The sequence below is a fragment of the Muscardinus avellanarius genome (genome assembly GCF_963383645.1).
Source record: "Muscardinus avellanarius genome assembly, chromosome: 14".
Taxonomy (NCBI): Eukaryota; Metazoa; Chordata; class Mammalia; order Rodentia; family Gliridae; genus Muscardinus; species Muscardinus avellanarius.
In genome coordinates, this window is record NC_137800.1 from 17165722 (window position 1) to 17186792 (window position 21071).

General features: G+C 40.6%; 1 protein-coding gene across 1 annotated transcript in view; it reads right to left on the minus strand.

Annotated features, from left to right (window-relative positions):
* Positions 1 to 15939, minus strand: part of NAF1 (nuclear assembly factor 1 ribonucleoprotein) — a gene marked incomplete at both ends in the record, with an annotated part of 39377 nt that extends 23438 nt beyond the window's left edge. Inside the window, 2 exons of the mRNA XM_080710604.1 lie at positions 12553 to 12721; positions 15659 to 15939. Coding sequence (XP_080566730.1) covers positions 12553 to 12721; positions 15659 to 15939 — 450 coding nt within the window. The remainder of the gene's footprint in view (positions 1 to 12552; positions 12722 to 15658) is intronic.
* Positions 15940 to 21071: the final 5132 nt, after the last annotated feature.

Below are 21071 nucleotides of genomic sequence, written 5' to 3' on the forward strand. Positions count from 1 at the left end.
TATTAGGAGAACAAAAAGTCTGGGATGTGGCTGGGTGTGGTGGCACACACTTGTAATCCCAGTTCGTGGAAGGTTAAGACAGGAGAATCACAGGCTCACAGCCAGCCTCAGCTACTTAGTGAGACCTTCCGCAACTCAGTGAGATTGTGCTTCAAAATAAAGAATAAAAAATAAGGCTGGGGGTGTAGCTTGGAGGTATAATGTCCCTAAGTAAAGTCCCCAGTTCCACGCAAAAAGAAAAAAAAAGTTTAAACTAACAAATAAGGAGGATTTCTCATTTTGAGTAGAACAAAAAAAAAACTTGAGGAAAAAAAAGACAAACACTGCTCTATCTGTGATTACCACCAGTTGAATAGTCCTAGGAGTCTGTAACATGGGAATATATATAGTTTTATAAGTATTCCTAAAAGATACCGCAAAGACATTAAGTTGCCTCTTGATAGTAGCAGACCTCTCTACAAAAGTGGTGAGCACAAATTTATTTCAAATCCTCTGCAGAACACAAAAGACAAATATGTACAAAAAACATGCAAAAGATAAGCAAATAAAACCAATCTTGTGCAATTTCAAATTGAGAGCCTGCTAGTGTTTACTTTTCAAAGACAGTTAAGTCAGGCAGTATGCATTTGCTTTGAGAGTGGCAGATATGTTGGGGACTGAATCAAGGGAACACACATTTAGGTTTTTTTTGTTTTCATGAGCATAATGTGAGAGAAGGATGAAAAAGAAAAAATAATTCTGAACTCTATCACCAGAATTCACCCAAGAAATGTGCTTTCCATGAAGGTTTCTTGCAGGTCCACAGAGGTAGCACTGAGAGTGTTTGGAAGGTACACATCTCTGAAAGCTATAAAAGGGACGTTCCTTGGATTGCTACTGTCAGGTGAAGCAATGGAAGATCTTGTCGTGATCCTGGGGTGACAAATATCACCATCTCTTCTCTATTAAGTTTGAAGTATGTACCACTGCCAAGCCCAGTCATTCTTTACCTATCTTACCCTCACGCTTTCCCTTGTTCCCAAATACACAATAAGCCCAACTATTAACTATGACGTAGTCAGCTAAATCTATTGCTATAGCATCCAGAAACACGGCTAGCATATATACGTGGCCAGTGTATATTTACTGAATGAACTGGCTTACCTTATGAGTCCAAGCTATTTACAAATCTCATTAGTCAAAGTTTGCTTTAGTCAGAGGAGAAATCAGACAATGAAAATATAATTTAATACAAAGTCCACAAAGAATACAAAAGACCTGAACTCCATCTTCTCAAAACTAAACTTTAAATAGTCTTCCAAGGAAGCTTAACTACCTAGGAAAGACACCTCTGGTTTGAAGCAGCAAACATGATCACTAGATCAACACCTGGCTCCTTGATGACACAGCAGCTGACCCTGATAAGACAGTAAACCTCTTCAGTTACACAATCTTCTCTCAAGGAAATAAAAGTCAGTCACTTTGCGTTTCCATGTGCGGGGAAGAGGGTGTGTACATGTGACAAATAAGAGAACCAGAGACTCTAGCAATAAGAAACGGACAGAACACATCTGAAGGCCAGGCACTTCCACTTGACACTAGCGGGGCTTAAAGTATCGGACTTAAAGTATCGGACATAAGAGCTGCTGATAAAATGAACACTGGAAGGTAGAGGCGGTGAGGGAGGCCTGATCGAGAAAGACCTCCATGGTATATTAAGCTAAAACCAAGTATGCTGAAAATACAGACAAGAAACCTATATTCTGAAGGTTAGGAAGATTAATGGATTAGCTTGGATTACCTTACCACCCCTGGGGAAAGAAGGATGATCCTGAAAAAAGATCTCTTTTATTTTACAGATCCAATTCTAAACACTACCTACATTTGAATATGTGCGTTTAAATCTGGTTGATTAAAATTTAAAAAGGTTAACATTTGGTCTCCACATTAAAAGCACTCAACAGCTCTAGTATTACTACAACATGAATACAGAACATTCCAATCCATTACTGCGGAAGGAGCTATTGGACAGCACTTCTATACATTCTCACACATCCTAAGGGCTCTCTGCTAGAAAACATATTCCAAAGTCTTAATAGCATAAATCTATTTCCAGCCATTTAATACAGGTATAATTTTAAAACAGCACATACCATATACTATGAAGTCTTAATGCTAGCCTGAATACTTAACTTAGAAAAGATGTGATGTCTGTATTTTTATCCTGTTTCCCAAAATTAAGATGTAACTATTTCAAAATTTAAAAAAAATTAATGTAGGGCTTGGGATGGGGGTGGCTTAGAGGTGGAGTGCCCCTGGGTTCAATACCAGTGTGTGTGTGTGTGTGTGTTTATACTGAGATTACAGGCATGTGCCACCACGCCTGGCCCCAGCCCTATTTTTTATTCTTTATTTTGAAATAGGGTCTCACTGAGTTGCAAAGGACCTCACTAAATAGTAGCTGAGACTGTATGCGAATCACAATCCTTCTGTTTCAGTCTCCCAAATGCTGGGATTACTAGCATGCACCACCAAGCCCAGCTACAAACTGTATTCTTGAAAATCGTGTAGGTAGATTTTTAATGTTCTTGCCACACAAAATGTTACATACATGAGGTAACACAAATGGTAATTAAGCACAAGTTAGCCATTCTGCAATGTGTATCTATATATATCAACACACCATATAGAATACATCATAAATATATACAACTTGTATGTTTCAGCTAAAAATATTTTTAAAGAACGTCATTACAAAAAATGTCCTGGATTTTGACCTGATTTCACTGTTTTGATTCTGTAGAGCATCCCCTTGTACTACTATTTATCCCCTGCAATGTTGGTAGGCATAAAGGTTGTTTTTAGCTTCTATTCTACTACGCATAGTGCTGGTTTTATATTTTACAAATGTAAACCCCTACTATAGATTGGATGTTAGATGTCCCCAAAGGTCCATGTGTTAAAGGCTTGGACCCCAGGGTGGTACTACTATTGAAGGCAATAGAACCTTAAGGGGGGACTTCTAAGAGGAGGTATTTGGGTCATTGAGGGTGTGTCCTTGAAGGGGGCTGTGGAAACCTGGCCTCTTCCCTTCTCTCTCTTACTTCTTGACCATGATAGAGTAGTTTTTCCCTGGGGCAAACTACTTTCCATCACAATTCAGCATGCCCACCGGAGGCCCAAAGCAAGGATCTGCCCAATCTTGGGCTATAGCCATCAAAATAAACTTTCTCTTGATAAGTTAATTTTTTCAAGTATTTTATTACAGCAATGAAAAGCAAATATACATAATATACTCCCTTTTGAATATCTTCTCTATATAATGATAAACATAAAAGAATGTTATGTGCGTGTGGTACTAGGGATTGAACTCAAGGGCATTCTAGCTCTGAACTACACCCCCAGTGCTATTTTACTATTTATTTTGAAACAGGGTCTTCTCACTAAGTTACAGAGGGCCTCACAAGTTGCTGAGGCTGTCTGTGAACCTGTGATTCTCCTGTCTCAAACTCCCAAGTACTGGGATTATAAGCGTGCACCACCACACCCAGTAGGATGTTACATTTTAAAAAAAGAAACTAAAAATTAGTTTGGGATGTACATTATCTGCAACTAGAAATAATTTTTATGCTACCATTTAAAATGAACATTTTAAAGCATTTACTGGCTCAATATAAAAGTACTTATTCAATACTTCTATGTGAATATACATTAGTAGTCAATAAAAAAATATTTCCTGACATCATGAGCAAAAGAAAAGGCAACATGGAGATAAAAATGTCAGAAACATCACATCATTTGGCAAATGAACTACTAATACAAAACATTCTAAAGAAATGCAGTCATTTATTTCCTGTCCACTCCACAGGTCACTTTAAAGAGGCAATCTGGTCCAAGCAAACATAATTTAAGAATACTTATATTACACAATACATACAACCTTCACAATGAGAAAGTATGCTACATTATTATTCAAAAGCCAAACAACTAGAAAACTCACATAATCAGAATCCAGTTTTGCTATGCACATTATTACTAAAACCATGGTAACCTGGGCTGTTACTAGTTCTGAATCTGCACCACCCCACTTATGTCCTCAAGCAAGCCACTTACTTTCTGGTATCATATTTTGTTTTTTCCTCTTGTGGTACTGAGCATTGAACACAGGGGTATTCTACACTCCAGCCTTTTTTTTTTTTTACTTTTTGTTTTGAAACAGAGTCTTAAACAGTCTTGCTAGGTTACTGTGGGTCACAGTAGGCCGCCTGAGGCTGTCCTCAAACCTGCATTTTCATCTCGCAGCCTCCTAAGTACTATATGGGATTGTGTCATCACACCTGGCTGGTTATTAGTTTTTTAACTAAAAACAAATAACGAAGAAACTGAGCAAAAGTTCAAAATAGTGCAATTTAAAAAACACTGAATTGCAGATAATCAAAAAGACAATAATACAGAAGTATATACCAGACTTGAATCAAATTATTGATTCTGTGAGAGGATAAGCTAACTGCAGTGCTAAAAAATGCAAGATCTTAACCACACTTTTGAAATATTCATGAAAGAGTAATCAGTGTTGTATGTATATTATATTCTCATTTTCTAAATATATGTATGTCCTAGAAGATTATTCAGTTATTATTATTCAGTTAAGTGAATAACGCATGATACTTAAAATCCATCCTGTTAAAAATTAAAGGACACTAGTCACAACATGAGTATCTAAATCTTCCTGAGCAAAACTGTGTCAAAAGTGATCCTCTTTAAAAAAAAAAAAAAAAAAAAGTAGCCCTCCAAAAGCTCTTTTTTTTGGAGGGGGGGTACTAGGGATTGAACCAAACCCAAGGATGTTCTACCTCCTAGCTAAATCCCCAGCTCTTTTAATGTTCTGGTTTGAAATGGTCCCACTAAGCTGTTGAGGGTCTTGCTGGGATGCTGAGACTGGTCTCAAACCTGTGATCCTTCTGTGTTAGGTTCTCACGAGCTGGGATTCCTGGCATACACACTATGCCCAGTTCTCTATAGCTCTTTGGAAGGCTTCACTAATTCAGTAAGAAGAAAAAAAAAGCTAACAATTTAATAAATTTAATAATCTTCTAAAGGCATGGCGGTACACACCTGTAATCCCAGTACTTGGAGGCCTGAGGCAGGAGGATCGCAGATTCTCGGCCAGAGGCCCTCCACAAAAAACCCAACAGCAACAAAAAACATCAGAGTTGGGGATATAACTTAGAGGTAGAATGCCTCTGGATCCGATTCCCACTACGAAAAGAGAAAGAAAGGATTTGGATTTTCACTTACGAAAACAGAATAAGGGCAGCAGAGGGTAATGGGCAAAGGACCATTTTTTGGTACAACTGTACAGAGAATTGAGAAAAGTGGGGAAAGAACATGCACATGGCAGCCAATTACCTGGTGCTATCAGGTGAGCCTTCACTTTTCAGATACGGTTGGAAAGTAGGATCCAATCCCTGGAGTACTGAGAGGCATGATTGAAAAATTTTTCCCTATAGCTGGCACATATATTGGAAAAGAAGAACAGATTAGGTCTGCACAATTTATGTCAACTCTGACCACATTTACTATTTAGTTTCTAATTCATTAATTTCTCCAGGGTGAGCAGTATTTTTTCAAGTTTCTATGGAATTCAGCTTTTTCTTTAGTTATCACAATAGGCATTAATGCCCTCATTAATTACCCTATTGTCAATGACACTAAGTTTGGACTAGCTCTTTAAAAATTTTTATCTAAAAAGGTAATTGCTGAGTGTGGTCCCAGCATTTGGAAGGCTTAGGCCAGAGGATCACCGTTCGCAGACAGCCTTAGTGAGGCCCTTCACAACTCAGTGAGACCTTGCTTCAAAAATAAAAAAAAAACTAAAAAATTGGGCAGGGGTGTAGCTTGGAGGTACAATGCCTTTGGGTTCCATCCCCAGTACTGAAAAGAAAAAAAGCAATTCTCTAAAATGTCTTTATTTTAATAACTGTTTTCACCTTGTCTCCAAAATTACTGTCATATAAAGTTCATAAAAATACCTTCTAAAATTAACTCAAATATAAAACAAGTAAACTTATAATCCATTTCAGTAAGAAAAACTAACAAAGCCAGAGTGGTGGCACAATGTGTATAATCCCAGTACTTGGGAGGATGAGCCAGGAGGATTGCAGGTTCAATCAGCTCAGCTACATAATGAGGCCCTTTTTCAAAATAAAAAATTAGGGCTGGGGTGTAGAGGTAGATGTCCCTGGGTTTAATTCTCAGTACCAATAATAAAAAACCTTACAACAATAACAACTCTTTTATGTTAACTGAGGAATCTATATTTCAACTCTAAGACACTGACTTTATTATCAATAGGAAACCACCTCCAAAAAACTAAATGGGAGTTTATTAGTCCAAATGTTTAAGAAACATTAAAAGGTAAAAAAAAGTGTTCATTTGAGAACTGTTAATAATAACTCTAAAATAATAAATGAACAAATAACACTTCGTGAGTTCCTACTATGTTAACTGGTATTGGGAATACAAGTGTCATGGGAAAGATTCGGTCCTTTCCTGAGGAAAGCACACATGCTCCCCGCCACCTCTCCACCTACATCTGAGCCATCATCCCACTCAGCCCAGCCCTCACAGCTGCCCTGATGCTGCAGCAGCACCTCCTTTCCACTCAACCCCATGGCTTCATCCACACACTGCCACTCACTCTGGCACTACTCCCCTCTCAGCCTAAGTGTGCACCACCACACTCCAGCTGCGCTCTCTTCTGACTGGCTTTTGTCCAAAGCAACCAGAAAAGCTCCCTTATTAAAATCCACTGGAAGCCTGGCATGGTGGCGCACACTTGTAATCTCAGTATTTGGGAGGCTGAGACCGGAGGATCGCAGTTCGTGAACAGCCTCGGCTACTTACTGAGGCCCTTTGCAACTCAGTGAGACCCTGCTTCAAACTAAAGAATTAAAAAATAGCGCAGGGGCGTGTAGCTCGGCAGTCGAATGCCCCTGGGTTCCATCCCCAGACCCGGAAAAAAAAAAAAATCCACTGAAGAGTGGGGAACCTAAAAAACTGAATGTTTCTATGTATTAGTAATAACCATATACAGAACATATACACTACTGAATAAAACAGTGATTATCTGAAGCTTAAAAGAGCATCCATTTTCAGATAAGATTTTTGGAAATAAATTTTGTAGAATGAAGAACAAACTTTTAATTAAACAAATATCTGAGTACTGAGAAGCCCTAAGTATTAATGAAAAAGGATAACCTCAGAAATGTGTCATTGCTTAAAAAAAAAAAAAAAGGCATTTTAAGAAGAATATTAATAAGTGGCCTAGTCTATGATGGAATGTAGTGACCTAAAGTAATAAAAAGTTTAAGGTGATAGAGGCCTGCAGTTTACAGCAAGACATTTAAAGACATTAGCCCCTGAAAGCGACATACCATGAACAATTAAATGTAAACCAAAGTGCAACCACAGGTTTGGGAAGATCAAATAGGTATGAAGTATTCCACTATAACCTCTATGCACTGGGGTGCTTATTTCCACCTGTTCTTATTAGGATGCTTAGGATGTGTGTCTATACTGCCAACACCAAGAACAGAACAGTCTACTCAACCCAATTCAAAGTGCACTTCTTTCATAAGATAACACAATCTTCAAATTATCAAAGCAAAATCTCTCACGAACTGCTTGTTAACATTACATTTTTTGTCATGCTACATTATGTGTATAAATACATATTATCCCTACTGAAGTATCAGGTTTTTTATCCCCATAAGAACTGGAGTCATAATTTTAAATGTTATGTAAAGTCAGGTTTTTGGAAAAGGAAACAATAGGCACTGATTTATAAAACTCATTTCTGGTTAAAACTTTGGAATATCACAATACTCATTTTGTTGTTGTTGTTTTGTGTGTGTGTGTGTGTGTGTGTGTGAGTCAGTCAGTCAGTCAGCCAGTCACTGGGGATTGAACGCAGAGGGCGTTCTACTCCTGAGCCAAACTCCCAGCCTGATCTTTCTTATTTGGAAACAAGAGTCTCACTAAGCTGTGGAGACTGGCTTCAAACCTGCAATCTTCCTGTCTCAGCCTCCCAAGTACTAAGATTATAAGAATGCACCACCACACCCGACTCCAAATGTTTTTATAATTCTAAGTTTTCAACTATTTTGATGTATTTGAATGGAGTTCAGGACATAAACTGCCGAGAAAGTTTGCAAAAGAACCTAATTTACCAATTCATGAAACACTGAACAAATTCTATGTGGCTTAAAGCAGGTCCAAACTGTAATATGATGCTGTTTTACAGTGCTATTTAAGTTATGTATAATGCCTCTTGACACTAAAGTTTGTGTTTAAAAGAATAATTTCCCTTGGTTTAATTTAACATCATGTTATGTGATTGTGACATTTTGAGGAGAGCCACTTAAGACTCCTTTTCAATGCCTCCGTGGCTCCCCATAGCCCTTGTTCTTTTCTCACTACCTCTTCCCACTTATTTTTTTTAAACTGAGTTATAACCAACTTCTTAGAATAATAAAAGTTGGTAACAAGCCAATGGGGGAAAAATTGCAAGTACAGTTTAATTCTAAAAGAGCAACCTTAAAGTTACTGCACTGTAGTTCCAATACACCTTTCACAAAGATTTTATATGAAGTGCTTGGCAGCAGGAACGATTCAGATTAGAATGTTTGCATGTATTATCTTTATTTTTTGCAGTACTGGAGATGGAACTCAGGGGCATTCTACCTCTGAGCTACACCCCCAGCTCCACTTTTTATTCTGTATTTTGAAACAGGGTCTCACTGAGTTGCAAAGGGCCTAAGAAGCTGAGGCTGTCCTTGAACCAGGATCCTTCTGCCTCCGCCACAACGCCCGGCTGCATATATTATCTGGGTGATGGGGAAAAAATGTCTAAACATAAAATTCATTTGTTTCATAAGTATCTTATAAATGTAGTCTTAAGATAATTTTATACAATGTCTTTAATAGTTTTATGCAAGAAAGAAATTTCTACCTGTGGTGTCGTGTCCATATTCAAGGTCTCAGATTTCAGAGTAAGTATGCTTAGCCTAAAGTGAGACACTTTGGAACAGTGGAAAAGATTTAAGAGACAGACCCTAGAGGCAACATCCCTGCCACACAAGCAGACTTAGTGGAAGAATGAAGCCCAGCATACCCAAGTAACAACAGAAACTGCCTGGAAGATGAAACCCGTGAGAAACAAGTGGGTGGTTAGGAGTTAATCTGATGCCCAAAGATTCCTAAAGGTCCAACAGAACCCTAAAACCTCTATTAACTGGAGCGTTTTATTAAAGGCAGCATGGCTAGGCTAGTTCATTAGTTTTCTTCAGAATTTCATGAGGCCACTAAATTAATAGACTGCACAGAGCCAGCAGCTCCATGCTGGTTAAGACAACCCCTGCTGCCTCCGAGTCCAAGTGATGCAGGCAGAGTCCTCAACACAAGAGCGCACACCAACTTTCCATCCCAAGTAAATCTTTCTGTTTTCTTGAAGTAATTTGAGTTTCTTTCTCACAACCATAAGAGTCCAACGTAAGTTAAACATTATAACCCCTTCCAAGTATTTCCCTCTATAGAATATAATTAATATCCTGAATACACAGCATCTCCTGGAATGGAAACCAGCCTCCCTTTCCTGTGAGAAAGAAACCACTCCATGTAGCTTAAATGGGGCTAGTAACACATACAACCCCCACCCTCCTCAAAATACACTCCACACTCCCTCCCTATCAGCTGGTCAGCTGGCTCCCAGGCCTCCCACCCTCTCACCAGCCCACATGCTCTTTCAAGCTTTCACTCTCCTACACACTCCCTCCCTCCAGCTCTCCAACACAGGCAGTGGGACACTGAGACTCAGGCCCAAGCCATCTGAATCCTCCTCCACCGGCCACCACGTGATAACACTTTGTCACGGCTGTGGACTGGGCCCCAGGTAGGCCAGCAAAAGTTCTCCCCAAAACTTTCATAGAAGAACATCATTAGCCAAACTGCCAGCCCTCAGAGACCACAAAAAGAGGAGTCCTAAGGGCACAGAGTACTTGTAATTGTGACATCTTAAAACTTGGGGCCAAGCCATTCTCTCCCCTTGAACTTCAGGGCTGAAATCCTAAAGGATTCCTAATATAGTCTAGTAGGAATAGAATAGCAGGAGAATGGTATAAGGGACTAGGGACTTTTTTGTTTTTGCAGTACTGAGGATGGAACCTAGTGGCATTCTACCTCCAAGCGACACTGTTTTTTATTCTTTACTTGAAACAGGGTCTCACTGAGTTGCAAAGGGCCTCACCAAGTAGCTGAGGCTATGTTTGAACGGTGGTCCTCCTGTCTCAGCCCCCTGAATGTTGAGATTACAAGCATGCACCACCAAGCCCAGCTGTCTAAGGAACTCTAAAAGTGTCCTTTCTAATCTTGTATACATACAATAACAGAATCAACTAATCAAGAATCCAAAATGAAAAAATAAATCTCTATGTCTTTTCCAACTTTTCCAAACATCCCTTGTAAATGGTACAAAAAGGAACTAATCAGCTCACTATTCCAAGTTTTAAAAGCTAAGAACACACTTTCCCAGTACATGGAGATTTCCAGTGAGCCAAACGCACACTCAAAGGCTCCAACGGCATTTCTAGTAATTAAACTTGTCTGTACTTCATATCCTGTTTCATCCCACCGGATACTATGAGAGCAACAACTGAACTGGTCTATTTACAGCATCTAGCTAACACACTGGCAAGCGTGCTATTATTTCTTAAAAGGATGAATGAAATATGCTTATTCAGGCACTCTTTCTGTAATCATTACTTTTCACTTAGAACCCATTATCTGTAAAACATGCTCCTGGACACTGGAGGAGGTACATTAAGATTTTGCATCAAATTTCAAGCGATTCCCAAGTAAGAATTCCAGACCTAGTAAGATAAATAAAACAATGATATAAATGTACTTACAAAATATATTGTTGGTTTCTGTACTCTAAGGGGAAACTTTTGATAGATGATCAAGATACAGGCAAAAGAGACTAAACAAGCCTCCCAGTAACTTCAGAAACTAGTTGGAAAGTGAAAACCTTCATGTAAAAGACCACGGAGACACTTCTTCAATTGGCATTCTCATTGCTGTGACCCAAATACAGCTTAGAGGAGCCAGGGTTCCTTGTTCACAGTTCCGGAGGTTTCAGTCAATGCTGGCTAGGCCACGCTGCCAAGCTCAGAGCCTGGCAGCAGGAAGCAGAGCAGGGGAGGGGCCCAAGGGACATAGGTATAGTGCCCAGGCAACACCCCAGTGACTGACCTATCTACCACCCAAAGACTCCATGAATCCATCCACAGATTGTTCCACTGATGAGCCTATAACCCTTATGACTCAATTATTTCACTTCTGAACATTTTTTTGCATTGCCAAAACATGAGCTCTTCAAAGAGACATTCTATATTCACACTGTAACACATATCAATACATGTATAACAAATACATGATCCAGTGCATACAAATCCAAAGATTTCCCATGTATAAACCATAAATGAGATTGGAGTTACTCTAAGTACAGAAAAAGAAAGAATGTTGGTTAAAATCCAGTCATTGAAAAGGCACCTGATTGTATTGAGGCTTTAAATTTTTTCAAATCTGACATTAAATTGTCTTTATCAATTTAGTTACTAAAGTGTATGAGAAAAAGAAGAAAATACAAGCAGGATTTATTCTGTATTGTAAAATTCTGAGACTTTCTTTTGGGTCATAGGTTCCAACCAGATTACTGTCACTTTCCTAGACATGGTTTGACCTAAGAGAAACAACCTCACCAGGGTAAACTTTGCCAGCCAAATACATCAAGTGCAAATACATATCATTCTGCAATAAGAAGTTTTGTCCAACTGTAATTTAATAAAAAACTCTAAAATATCAGAACAGGAGTCCTAAAAAGCTTAACCCATTAAATTTTGTTTTCTTCTACTCTAGAAGCAATTAAAAAGATTTCAATTTGTTACTGAGGAAATTTTTCAGACTTGTAGATAAACGAAACAAACCTGTAATCTTACATAAGAAACATTCAGCTCTATAATACTGAGCTATACCCCGAGCCCAGAAATATCTTTTAAAGATTTAAAAAACAACAACAAAAGAGCAATCTACAAGATATTAGGGTTAAGAACAATATTAGAAATTGTCCAAGTCACTCCTCTCTCTTATGTAAGAAAATCAAGGTCCGGCAAAAGTATGCTCACTAAAGCCAGGCCTGGTGGCACACGCTTGTAATTCCAATACCTTGGAAACTGACACAGGAGGATCACGGTTTGCAGACAGCCTTGGCTACTTAGTGAGGCGCTCTGCAACTAGTGAAACGCTGTTTTAAAATAAAGAATAAAAAATAGGGATGGGGGTGTAGCTCGGAGGTAGAATTCCCCTAGGTTCTATCCCTAGTACCACTACATATATATGCTCAATAAGCTGAGAACAGAATTCAGATTTATGGATCACATTTAGTACAAGCATAATGTATACCAGCACCATTAATATTTTCTAATAAACAAAAATTAAACAAATGTAAGTACTTACATTAAGAAGTAACTCGTCTTTTGTTTTAAGAGGAAAATTCTTACTTTCTTTCTCAACCTGTAAATCATCATCTCCATCTGACACCACTGGAGGAAGTGATATATGAGAGGAAGAGGTGGAGGAAGACGATGAGGAAGAGGAGGAGCTGGAGCTATCTGAATCTGTTTCACTGCAGGGAAGAAAAAGTTAAAAATGTGGTCAAGATTTATGATAATACTAGTAAGATAATTCAACTAGCCAATATCTACTTTGTTTACCACTGCTGGTCTAATTCAAAGCTAGCATTTCAAAGCTTACTATGGTGCTGGGAAAGTAGTCTTAATTTGCCAATAATACTTTCAAAACCCCTGCACTATAACCCAGATCCTCTTAGTGCAACAGACCAGCACATCCCACCTCTATTGAGTGTAACTAAGCACGGGACAATCATCAGCTATGGGGTGCTCTCAGGCTCTTCTAGACTCAGAGCCAAGAGCTCCTGCGCAGTTTCAGACTACTTGGGAACGCCTCAAAGTTCCTGACCATGCTGACCACTCTACTCCCTAAAAACCTCTTGGCCTTGACTTCCACAGAAATTTTTATGAGCTCCCCTATTCCAGCCCATTGTATGGTTTGGTTTTTTTTTTTTTTTTTTTTTTTTTTGGTGTGTGTGTGTGTGTGTGTGTGGTACTGAGGATGGAATCCAGGGGCCCTCTACCTCTGGGCTACACTCCTTATCTAATGTCCAGTGATAAGCAGTTCTTTTAAAGCAAGGACATGAACCAATTAGCATGGATGGGCATGAGAAGGTGAAAGTAACAGTAGTGAGAATAAGGAGTGATTTACTGGAGAAAGAATATATAACTTCTAGAGAAAAGAAGAAAGTAAGGAAGGTGTTCTAAAATAGTAATGGAAATGAGATGAAGTGCAACAGGACTGATAATCAGTTCAGAGAGGACTTATCACTGACCTGAGAAGCAAGAGCTTCAACATGATTCCAGGGTTTCACCAAATTGACTGAAGACTGAGCAGTGAAATCAAATAGAAGCTCATGGGGAGAAACGGGTTCAGGAAGGAGAATGCACCCTTAGTATGCTTAACATATTTAAGTGTGATGCATTTATAACGCAGATGTGATCAGCGTTAGAGTTTAGTGATGTCACAGTCGAAGTTTAGGAATTAGTCTGCATGTGGATAATGATTGAAATCATTGGATGATATTATCCATGTAAGATACAAAGAGAAAAGTGAAAGTGACTATGGACAGAACCCTTGAAAACAGCACATACAAGCCGGGCGTGGTGGCGCACGCTTGTAATCCCCACGCTTGGGAGGTGGAGACAGGAGGATCACGCAGGTTCGAAGACAGCCTCAGCTGACTTAAGAGACCCTGTCTCCAAATAAAAATAATATAAAATAGGTCTGGGAGTGTAGCCTGGAGGTAGAAGGGCTTCCAGGAACCCCAGTACCACCCCCCCCCAAAAAAAAGAAAGCCATAATCCTTATACCTTTAAAGCCCTTTGCAATAAAATACCTCCACAATCTCATTTCCTACGAATTCTCACACAGAATGCATATCTAACAAATACATTCATCTTATTTTCTAAATCTCCTTATATTTCCACTACCACAAGCCACTGTTTGTGCCATTTTCTTTGCCTAAATTGCCTTCAGCCCAGAAAGTTTCAATTCAAAAATGACCTCCTCTGAAGTCACCCTTTACTCAAGTTACCTCCTTCCCTAGCTCCCACAGCACTTTTCTCAAACTACTACCACAGTGGAGTCCTACACTATAATTCCTTGAAAACCACACCAAGAACCTGAAACCAAACACCACCGATAAGTACCGAAACATGCCTAGCTATTACAGGCAAAATGTTGTACTGCTTTTCACTTTTTCAAGTATTTGGTACTCCCTGTTATCCTCAAAGCAGCGTCCTGTCATTAAGTTGTTCTCATTTTTTTTAAGCCATACCTCAATGTCTACCTTCAAAACTCGTCCCCAGATAACCACCACTTAGTTCACATTCCCAGTAACATGGACTCTGAAATCCTACAAGATGACTATAATCTTTTGGTGTGTGTGTGTATGTGTGGTACTGGAAAATGAGCCAAGGGGCAGTCTACCTCCAAGATACACTCCAGCTCTTTGTATTTTTTGAAACAGAGTCCCAACTGGTTGCTTAAGAGTGTCTCACTACACTGCTGAGGATGACCTGCAATCAGGATCCTGCAATCAAAACTCCTGAACCTCCCAAGTATTAGGATTACAGATGTGTAGGGCCATGACTAGCTTAAAATGACTATAATCTTAGAACTCCCAAGAAATACAACCATCTAGTTGGCTTACTTGTCCTTCCCAGTCTAGTCATTCCTTTCCCCTCTACTCAAATACTCACATTCTCCACTACCACCATTAGTTAACTTTCCTGAAAATTCCTTTTCTCCTCACCCTGTGTCTACCTTGTTCACCAGCTTAGCACACCCATATACAACATCCTCAAATATACAACATCCTCAAATATTTGTAGACAAGGTTCAGTAGAGTTCAGTGACACTCCATATGCGGGAATCTTTTACCACAAGGAGATGGGGCAGGGGAGTCATATTAGAAGTATCTAAGAGCATAAAATACTTAACAACTATTTAGCTAATTTCCCTAAAGGATTCTACGAATAGCCAAGAACCAACTTTGAAACACACAAGACAAAATAATCCTCTTCCTAGTCCATTCATCCGGCCCCAAAACCAAAATTATGAACTAGACTCAAAGGCTCGAGTACTTCAGACCAAACAACAAAACTAAAAAGTCACAACCACAAAGGTATATGCCAAACTGAGTAGTCTTGGAAATAATCTAATAACCCGGGGTCTCCTATATTTTAAGTGAAAATTATACTTCCTATACGTATAACCTTTCTGGCCACCGAGCTTAGGAAAGAAGCGAGAACTGATAGTATTAAATGCAGCGATTTGCAGGGACCGGCGAGGAGACCGGGCGACCCAAGCCACGGGTCTCCACGTGCATCCGGGCACCAGCGCCCTCGCCACCCCAGGACCCACCGACACCCAAAGGGTCCCGGGCCCCCGCCCCCGCCCCCCACAAGCTCGAGCCTTGGAGTTCCACCTGTCTGAGTCCGAGTCCGAATCGGAGTCTGAGTCCGAGGTCTCCACGGGAGCTGCGGGGTCGGGGGCGCAGGCCGGGCCGGGGGGCGGCTGGGGCGCGGGGCTCCCGCCGGCCTCGGCGCTCGGGGCAGGCTGAGCCTCAGGAGGCTGCTGCGGAGGCTGCGGCCCTGGCGCGGGAGCTGAGTCCGGAGTCGGCCCCGCCGGCCCTTGGCCCACCCCGAAGCCGGGGCCACTGAACTTCAGCGTTTCCAGCTGCGCGGCGGCGGCCTCCACCACCTCCATGGCCCCCGCCGGGGCCCGACGCTGCCTCAGGCCCTGGGGCTGCGAACGAGCTCACTGCTCCCTCCCAAGAAGAAGAAACCACCCGGGTGCAACTGCAAAGCCGCGGCGTTTCACAAGTAACAACTGCACGCGGAGAGGCATGGAGACGCGCCCCCCACCCCCGTCGCTCAGCGGCACTTCCGGGAGAGCGTGTGACGTCACGCGGCGCGACGGCGCCCACGGAAGGCGGGACGGGCGCCCGGCCTTGGGGGCCGGCTTTGGGAGGCCCTAGGTCAGCCGATTTCGGTGCATTGCAGCAACTTGTGCACCGTGCCTAGCCTAGCAAGGCCTGAAGGCCTGACATTACTTTTGCTGAGTGCGAGCCAAATATACCCAGAGGGTGGATCTGAAGCAGGGATTATAGGACAAGGGGAAGGGCCTAATGAGCACCAGTTTCTTCAGAATCAAGCCAGGAGGTCTTGAAAAGACACTAAAGCGTTTCATTCAAGTGAAAACAAGTTAGATCGGTGGATCTGAAGCTAGGAATCACATTTTCCACTCATCTCAAAACCTCAACTACAGCCGGGCGCGGCTGTAATCCCAGTCTGGGGGAGATTTAAATAGGAGGGTCCAATTAAGATTGGAGGCCAGTCTCAACAATTTAGCAAGATTCTATTTTTTTCTATTTATTTATCTATTTATTTATTTATTTTTGCGGCACTGGGGCTGGAACCCAAGGGCCCAGGGGCATTCTACCTCCGAGCTACATCCCCAGCCCAATTTTTTATTCTTTATTTTTTCAACAGGGTCTCTGTGAGTTGCAAAGGGCCTCACTGAGTAGCTGAGGCTGGCCATGAACCGTGATCCTAAGACCCTTCAAAAAAAAAAAAAAAAAGAAATTAAAAGGGTGTTACTTGGATGTCAAATGCACCTGGGTTCAATCTTCAATACCAAAATAAAAGATAAAAAAAAAACTACAACTATTCCATTTTTTTCTTTCTCCAAGGCGCTCTCAAAATAGCAGTAATAAATGAAATTTTGCTGCTTGGTAGTATTACCAGTATGGCCTACACCTGTAATCCCAGTACTAGGAGGCTGGGGCAGGAGGATTCTGGATTTGAGGAAAGCCTTAGCTCAGAAGTAGAGTGCCCCTGGGTTCAATGTTCAATGCCCAGTACAACAACAATATCATCATCATCATCATCATCACCATCATGTGATGTCTATATTGTAGCTAGCACTGCTTCATTGAAAGGATGAGATGATGACAAAATATACTAATTTAATCTCGAAAATCTTTAGTTTTGATTATAAAGAACAAAAGCAAAAAGTCCTTGGATTGGAAAAAGATCTGAATTTTCTGGTTTCCCATTATCTTTGACTTGATACTTCAGCCCTTGAGTAATAACAATCATTGGCACACGTTAGTGAGGACGCATGTGCAGCAAAGACTGCTGATGATTTTGCAAATTACTCATTGGGAATTTATTTGGGTCATTGGTAGTAGTAGACCTTCACTGAATAAGCTGAAGGTAGGACCCTCAGACCAGTGGCGAAAGCCTGTAATTTCAGTACTTGAAAGGCTGGGACAGGAGAATCACAAGTTTGAGGACAGCCTCAGCAAGTAGTGAGACTCTCATCAACCTAGTGAGACCCTGTTTCCAAATAAATAAAATTGGCCTGGGTGTGTTGCTTGAAGATAGAATGCCTCTGAGTTCAATTCCTAGTACCAAAAAAAATAAGTAAATAAATAAAAGAAATTTGAGTTAAGTGTAATACAGTCATCCCACAGTATCCAAGGGGCATTGGTCCCAGAACCCTGCAAATACTAATAGCTAAGGATGTTTTTAAGTCTCTTATATAAAATGGCGTGGGATTTGTATATAACCTATGTACATCTTCCTGTATATTTTAAGTCATTTCTATTTGTCATATCCAAAACAATGTAAGTTCTGTGTAAATAGTTGTTATACGGTATTGTTTAGATAATAATCACAAGAAATATATATGGTCAGCCTGTAAGACCCCCGACGAGGGGAGTCCCTCAATCAGCCTCGGGATAAGCGACGACAGCAAGAACACACGAGAAACTTTTAATCTCCTTGATGCAAAAGCAAAAGGGTTTATTAAAGAGCCAGTGCACTGGGGCCGACCCGTATAGGAGTTCGGCCCCGAGCCACTGAAACTGAGGGTATTTATAGGGAAAAGACCATTAGGGGGTTTTGGGCTAAATTGCATGCGTTTACATAAAATTACAGAATCATTTGAAAATTACATTTTGTAGTCAAGAATTAGATAATACCAGGTGCAGTCAGTAAGTTCCCGGGTCAAGGCGCTCTGACTCAGTCAGTATAGATAAGATGGGGTGGGCTTATCGCACATTTTACATTCCTAAGCTGTGAGCTGCAGTAAAATATACTTTTTCTTTTTAACTATTAGCTGGCTGTTTTAACTGTTAGCTAGCGGCTAGGGGCTTTTTCTTCTAAATGGAGCTTTTCAAGCCGAGCATGGTAGCATGCTTGTAATTGCAGCGTTTGGGCAGCTGAGACAGGAGGAACATGGTTCGCAGCCAGCCTCAGCTATTTAGTGAAGCCTTTTGCCAACCAGTGAGACCCTGTTTCAAAATAATTTAAAAATAGGGCTGGCAATGTAGCTTGGAGGTAGAATTCTCCTGGGTTCTATTCCCAGTACCGCAAAAAAAAAAAAAAAAAAGGAGGAATCCAATCTCCAAATCCTAATAGTGGTCATGGTGAAGGCTGTATAATGTAAGCCAGTCATCTGACCCCTGAATATCTGGCCCATGCCACTGGTCTGCGCCCACTGTCCATCTTTAAGAACAGAAGAAACTGCTTGAAGATCAATGGTGTTTAAGTCACCTTTGACTTACATTGAAACAAAGAGGAGAATGTGGCCTCTTGAACAGTAAGTGAACTAGAACCTCTCAAATCTCCCATCTTCCAACATGGCGGCAAGCTTTCCAGTGAGTGATATTTGAGTTGGGCTTTTAAGGAGAACCATGAACTTGTTAGTGTGAGGAAGGAGGAAAAAAATCACAAGTGAGAATGAGTAAGATAATACAAATTCCTATTTCAAACCTTAACTATTTGAAATAACATTTAGAATGAAAGCTAGACCCCCAGCTTTGGGTTTCTGGATACTCCTTCCCTCTCCTGTCTTTATCTTCTACCATCTCCTCTCTGTTGCCCAGAGCTACTGGTCTGGATTGCTCTTTGAGACACTAAGTTTATTCTTCACATCCGGTATTTTCCCTTTATTATTCTCTCTTCTTAACATAGCTTATTTAGTCACTTTGCTCCTATTTCTACTTAAATATAACACTCTAGAGAGAACATTCCTGTCCACTCAGTCTGTGGGAAGCCACTAAGGTTTTCCCCTAAAAGAATATTTCTGACTCAACTGACTGTCCTTTGCCCAGAGTCAACAAGGTTTGGGGTTATGGAAAGTTCAAAGTAAAAGGTCTGAAAGAGGATCAGGTGGTGATGTTCAAAGTAAAAGTTCTGAGAGATCAGGTGGTGATGGCACGAGGGTACTGATTAACCTACCTGTAATGTATGTGCTTTGGACTGGTCTGTATTGTATTCAGTGGTGATAGCACGGGAATGTTGATTGACCTGTAACTCTATAAATACCCCAGGAGTGGAGAGGCCGGGAGAGAGAGATGATATTGACCCAGAAGTAGGCATCAGCCAGTAGGTCAGCCCAATAGAGAATACCGACCCAGGAGTAGGGGTCGACCAGTAGAGATAGTAGGCTGGCGCTTCCCCCATGTTAGAATTAAATATTCTCTGAATCAAATTCTTAGAGTTGAATTCTTCATTCTCATGGCGCTCTTCAAAACCCATACTTTTGCCAGCTGGCTCTGGCACCAGTCTCAGACTACTCCCAATACCAGTTAATCCCTAAATCATTGTTCATTTTCTTTTAAGTAGTATTTATCTTCATATGAGTGTATATTTATTTACTCCATTATCATCTCTGTTTTTCCATTTAAATCTCATGAGCCCAGGAACTTTGTCTAATTCACAGCTATTTTCAGTGCCTAAAACCATAATAAATCTTACAAAGATTTTTGAATGGAAGAATGAAAGACAGGAAACAAATAATAAAGCTTTATAGGATAATCACAGTAAGGGAGATGCCTTCCAGATAAAGATACAGATAACATCTAGTCAGTCAACTTGAATTAATCTGATGACATCTGGAAAAGGTTATTGTTGCAGATAGAAATCTTTTTTTTTTTCTTTTTGTGAGGTTGGGATGGCCTCTGGATTTTAGAATAAGAAAACTATCCCTATGTCTAGCTTTGAAATAGGTCACTCTTTCACAATTGGTACTTTTTCTAAGTGCTTGAATGTTTCAAAAATGTCCTGAATTTACCTCCAGTACTTCCAGAACCTGCCTGTCAACTGCATTATTTCTAACAGCTGCTAAACTTAGCCTGAAGTCTTTAGCCTGAGGCTAAATCTAACAAAACGCTTTGAAAGGCTGAATAGTTTACAGAATCACATTGAAATTAAGAGTGAATTTTTAGTGAATTAAATTATGAGTTAAAGGCCAAATCACATTTCAAAGTGAACATGTAAAATGGCACATTTTCTTTCTTTCTTTTTTTTTTTTTTTTTTTTTGGTGGTACTGGGGGTGGAACCCAGAGGCTTTCTACCTCCAGACTCTACTCCCAGACCTTTTTTATATTTTATTTGGAAACAGGGTCTCACTAAGTTGCTGAGAGCCTCACTAAGTAGCTGAGGCTGACTTCAAACCTGCAGGATCCTCCTGTCTCAGCCTCCCAAGCGCGGGGATTACAAGCGTGCGCCACCACACCCAGCTAAAATGGCACATTTTCTAACGTGCAAAATGGGAGTTCTGGGAAGAAATTTGCTTGAACGGCATTTTTCAATTTCTCCTCTTTCTTTTTGAGAGGGAGGAGGGATTCTGGGGATTGAACCCAAGGGCATTCTATCTCTGAGCTACAGTCCCAGGCCTTTTTAATTTTTATTTTGAAACAGGGAGGGTCTTGTTTAAGTTGCTGAAGATGGCCCCTAACCTGCCCTCCTGTCTCAGCCTCCCATGCCCAGGGATTAGAGGTATGCACCACCACACCCTGCTCAACTGGTAACTACTTTTTAAAGCT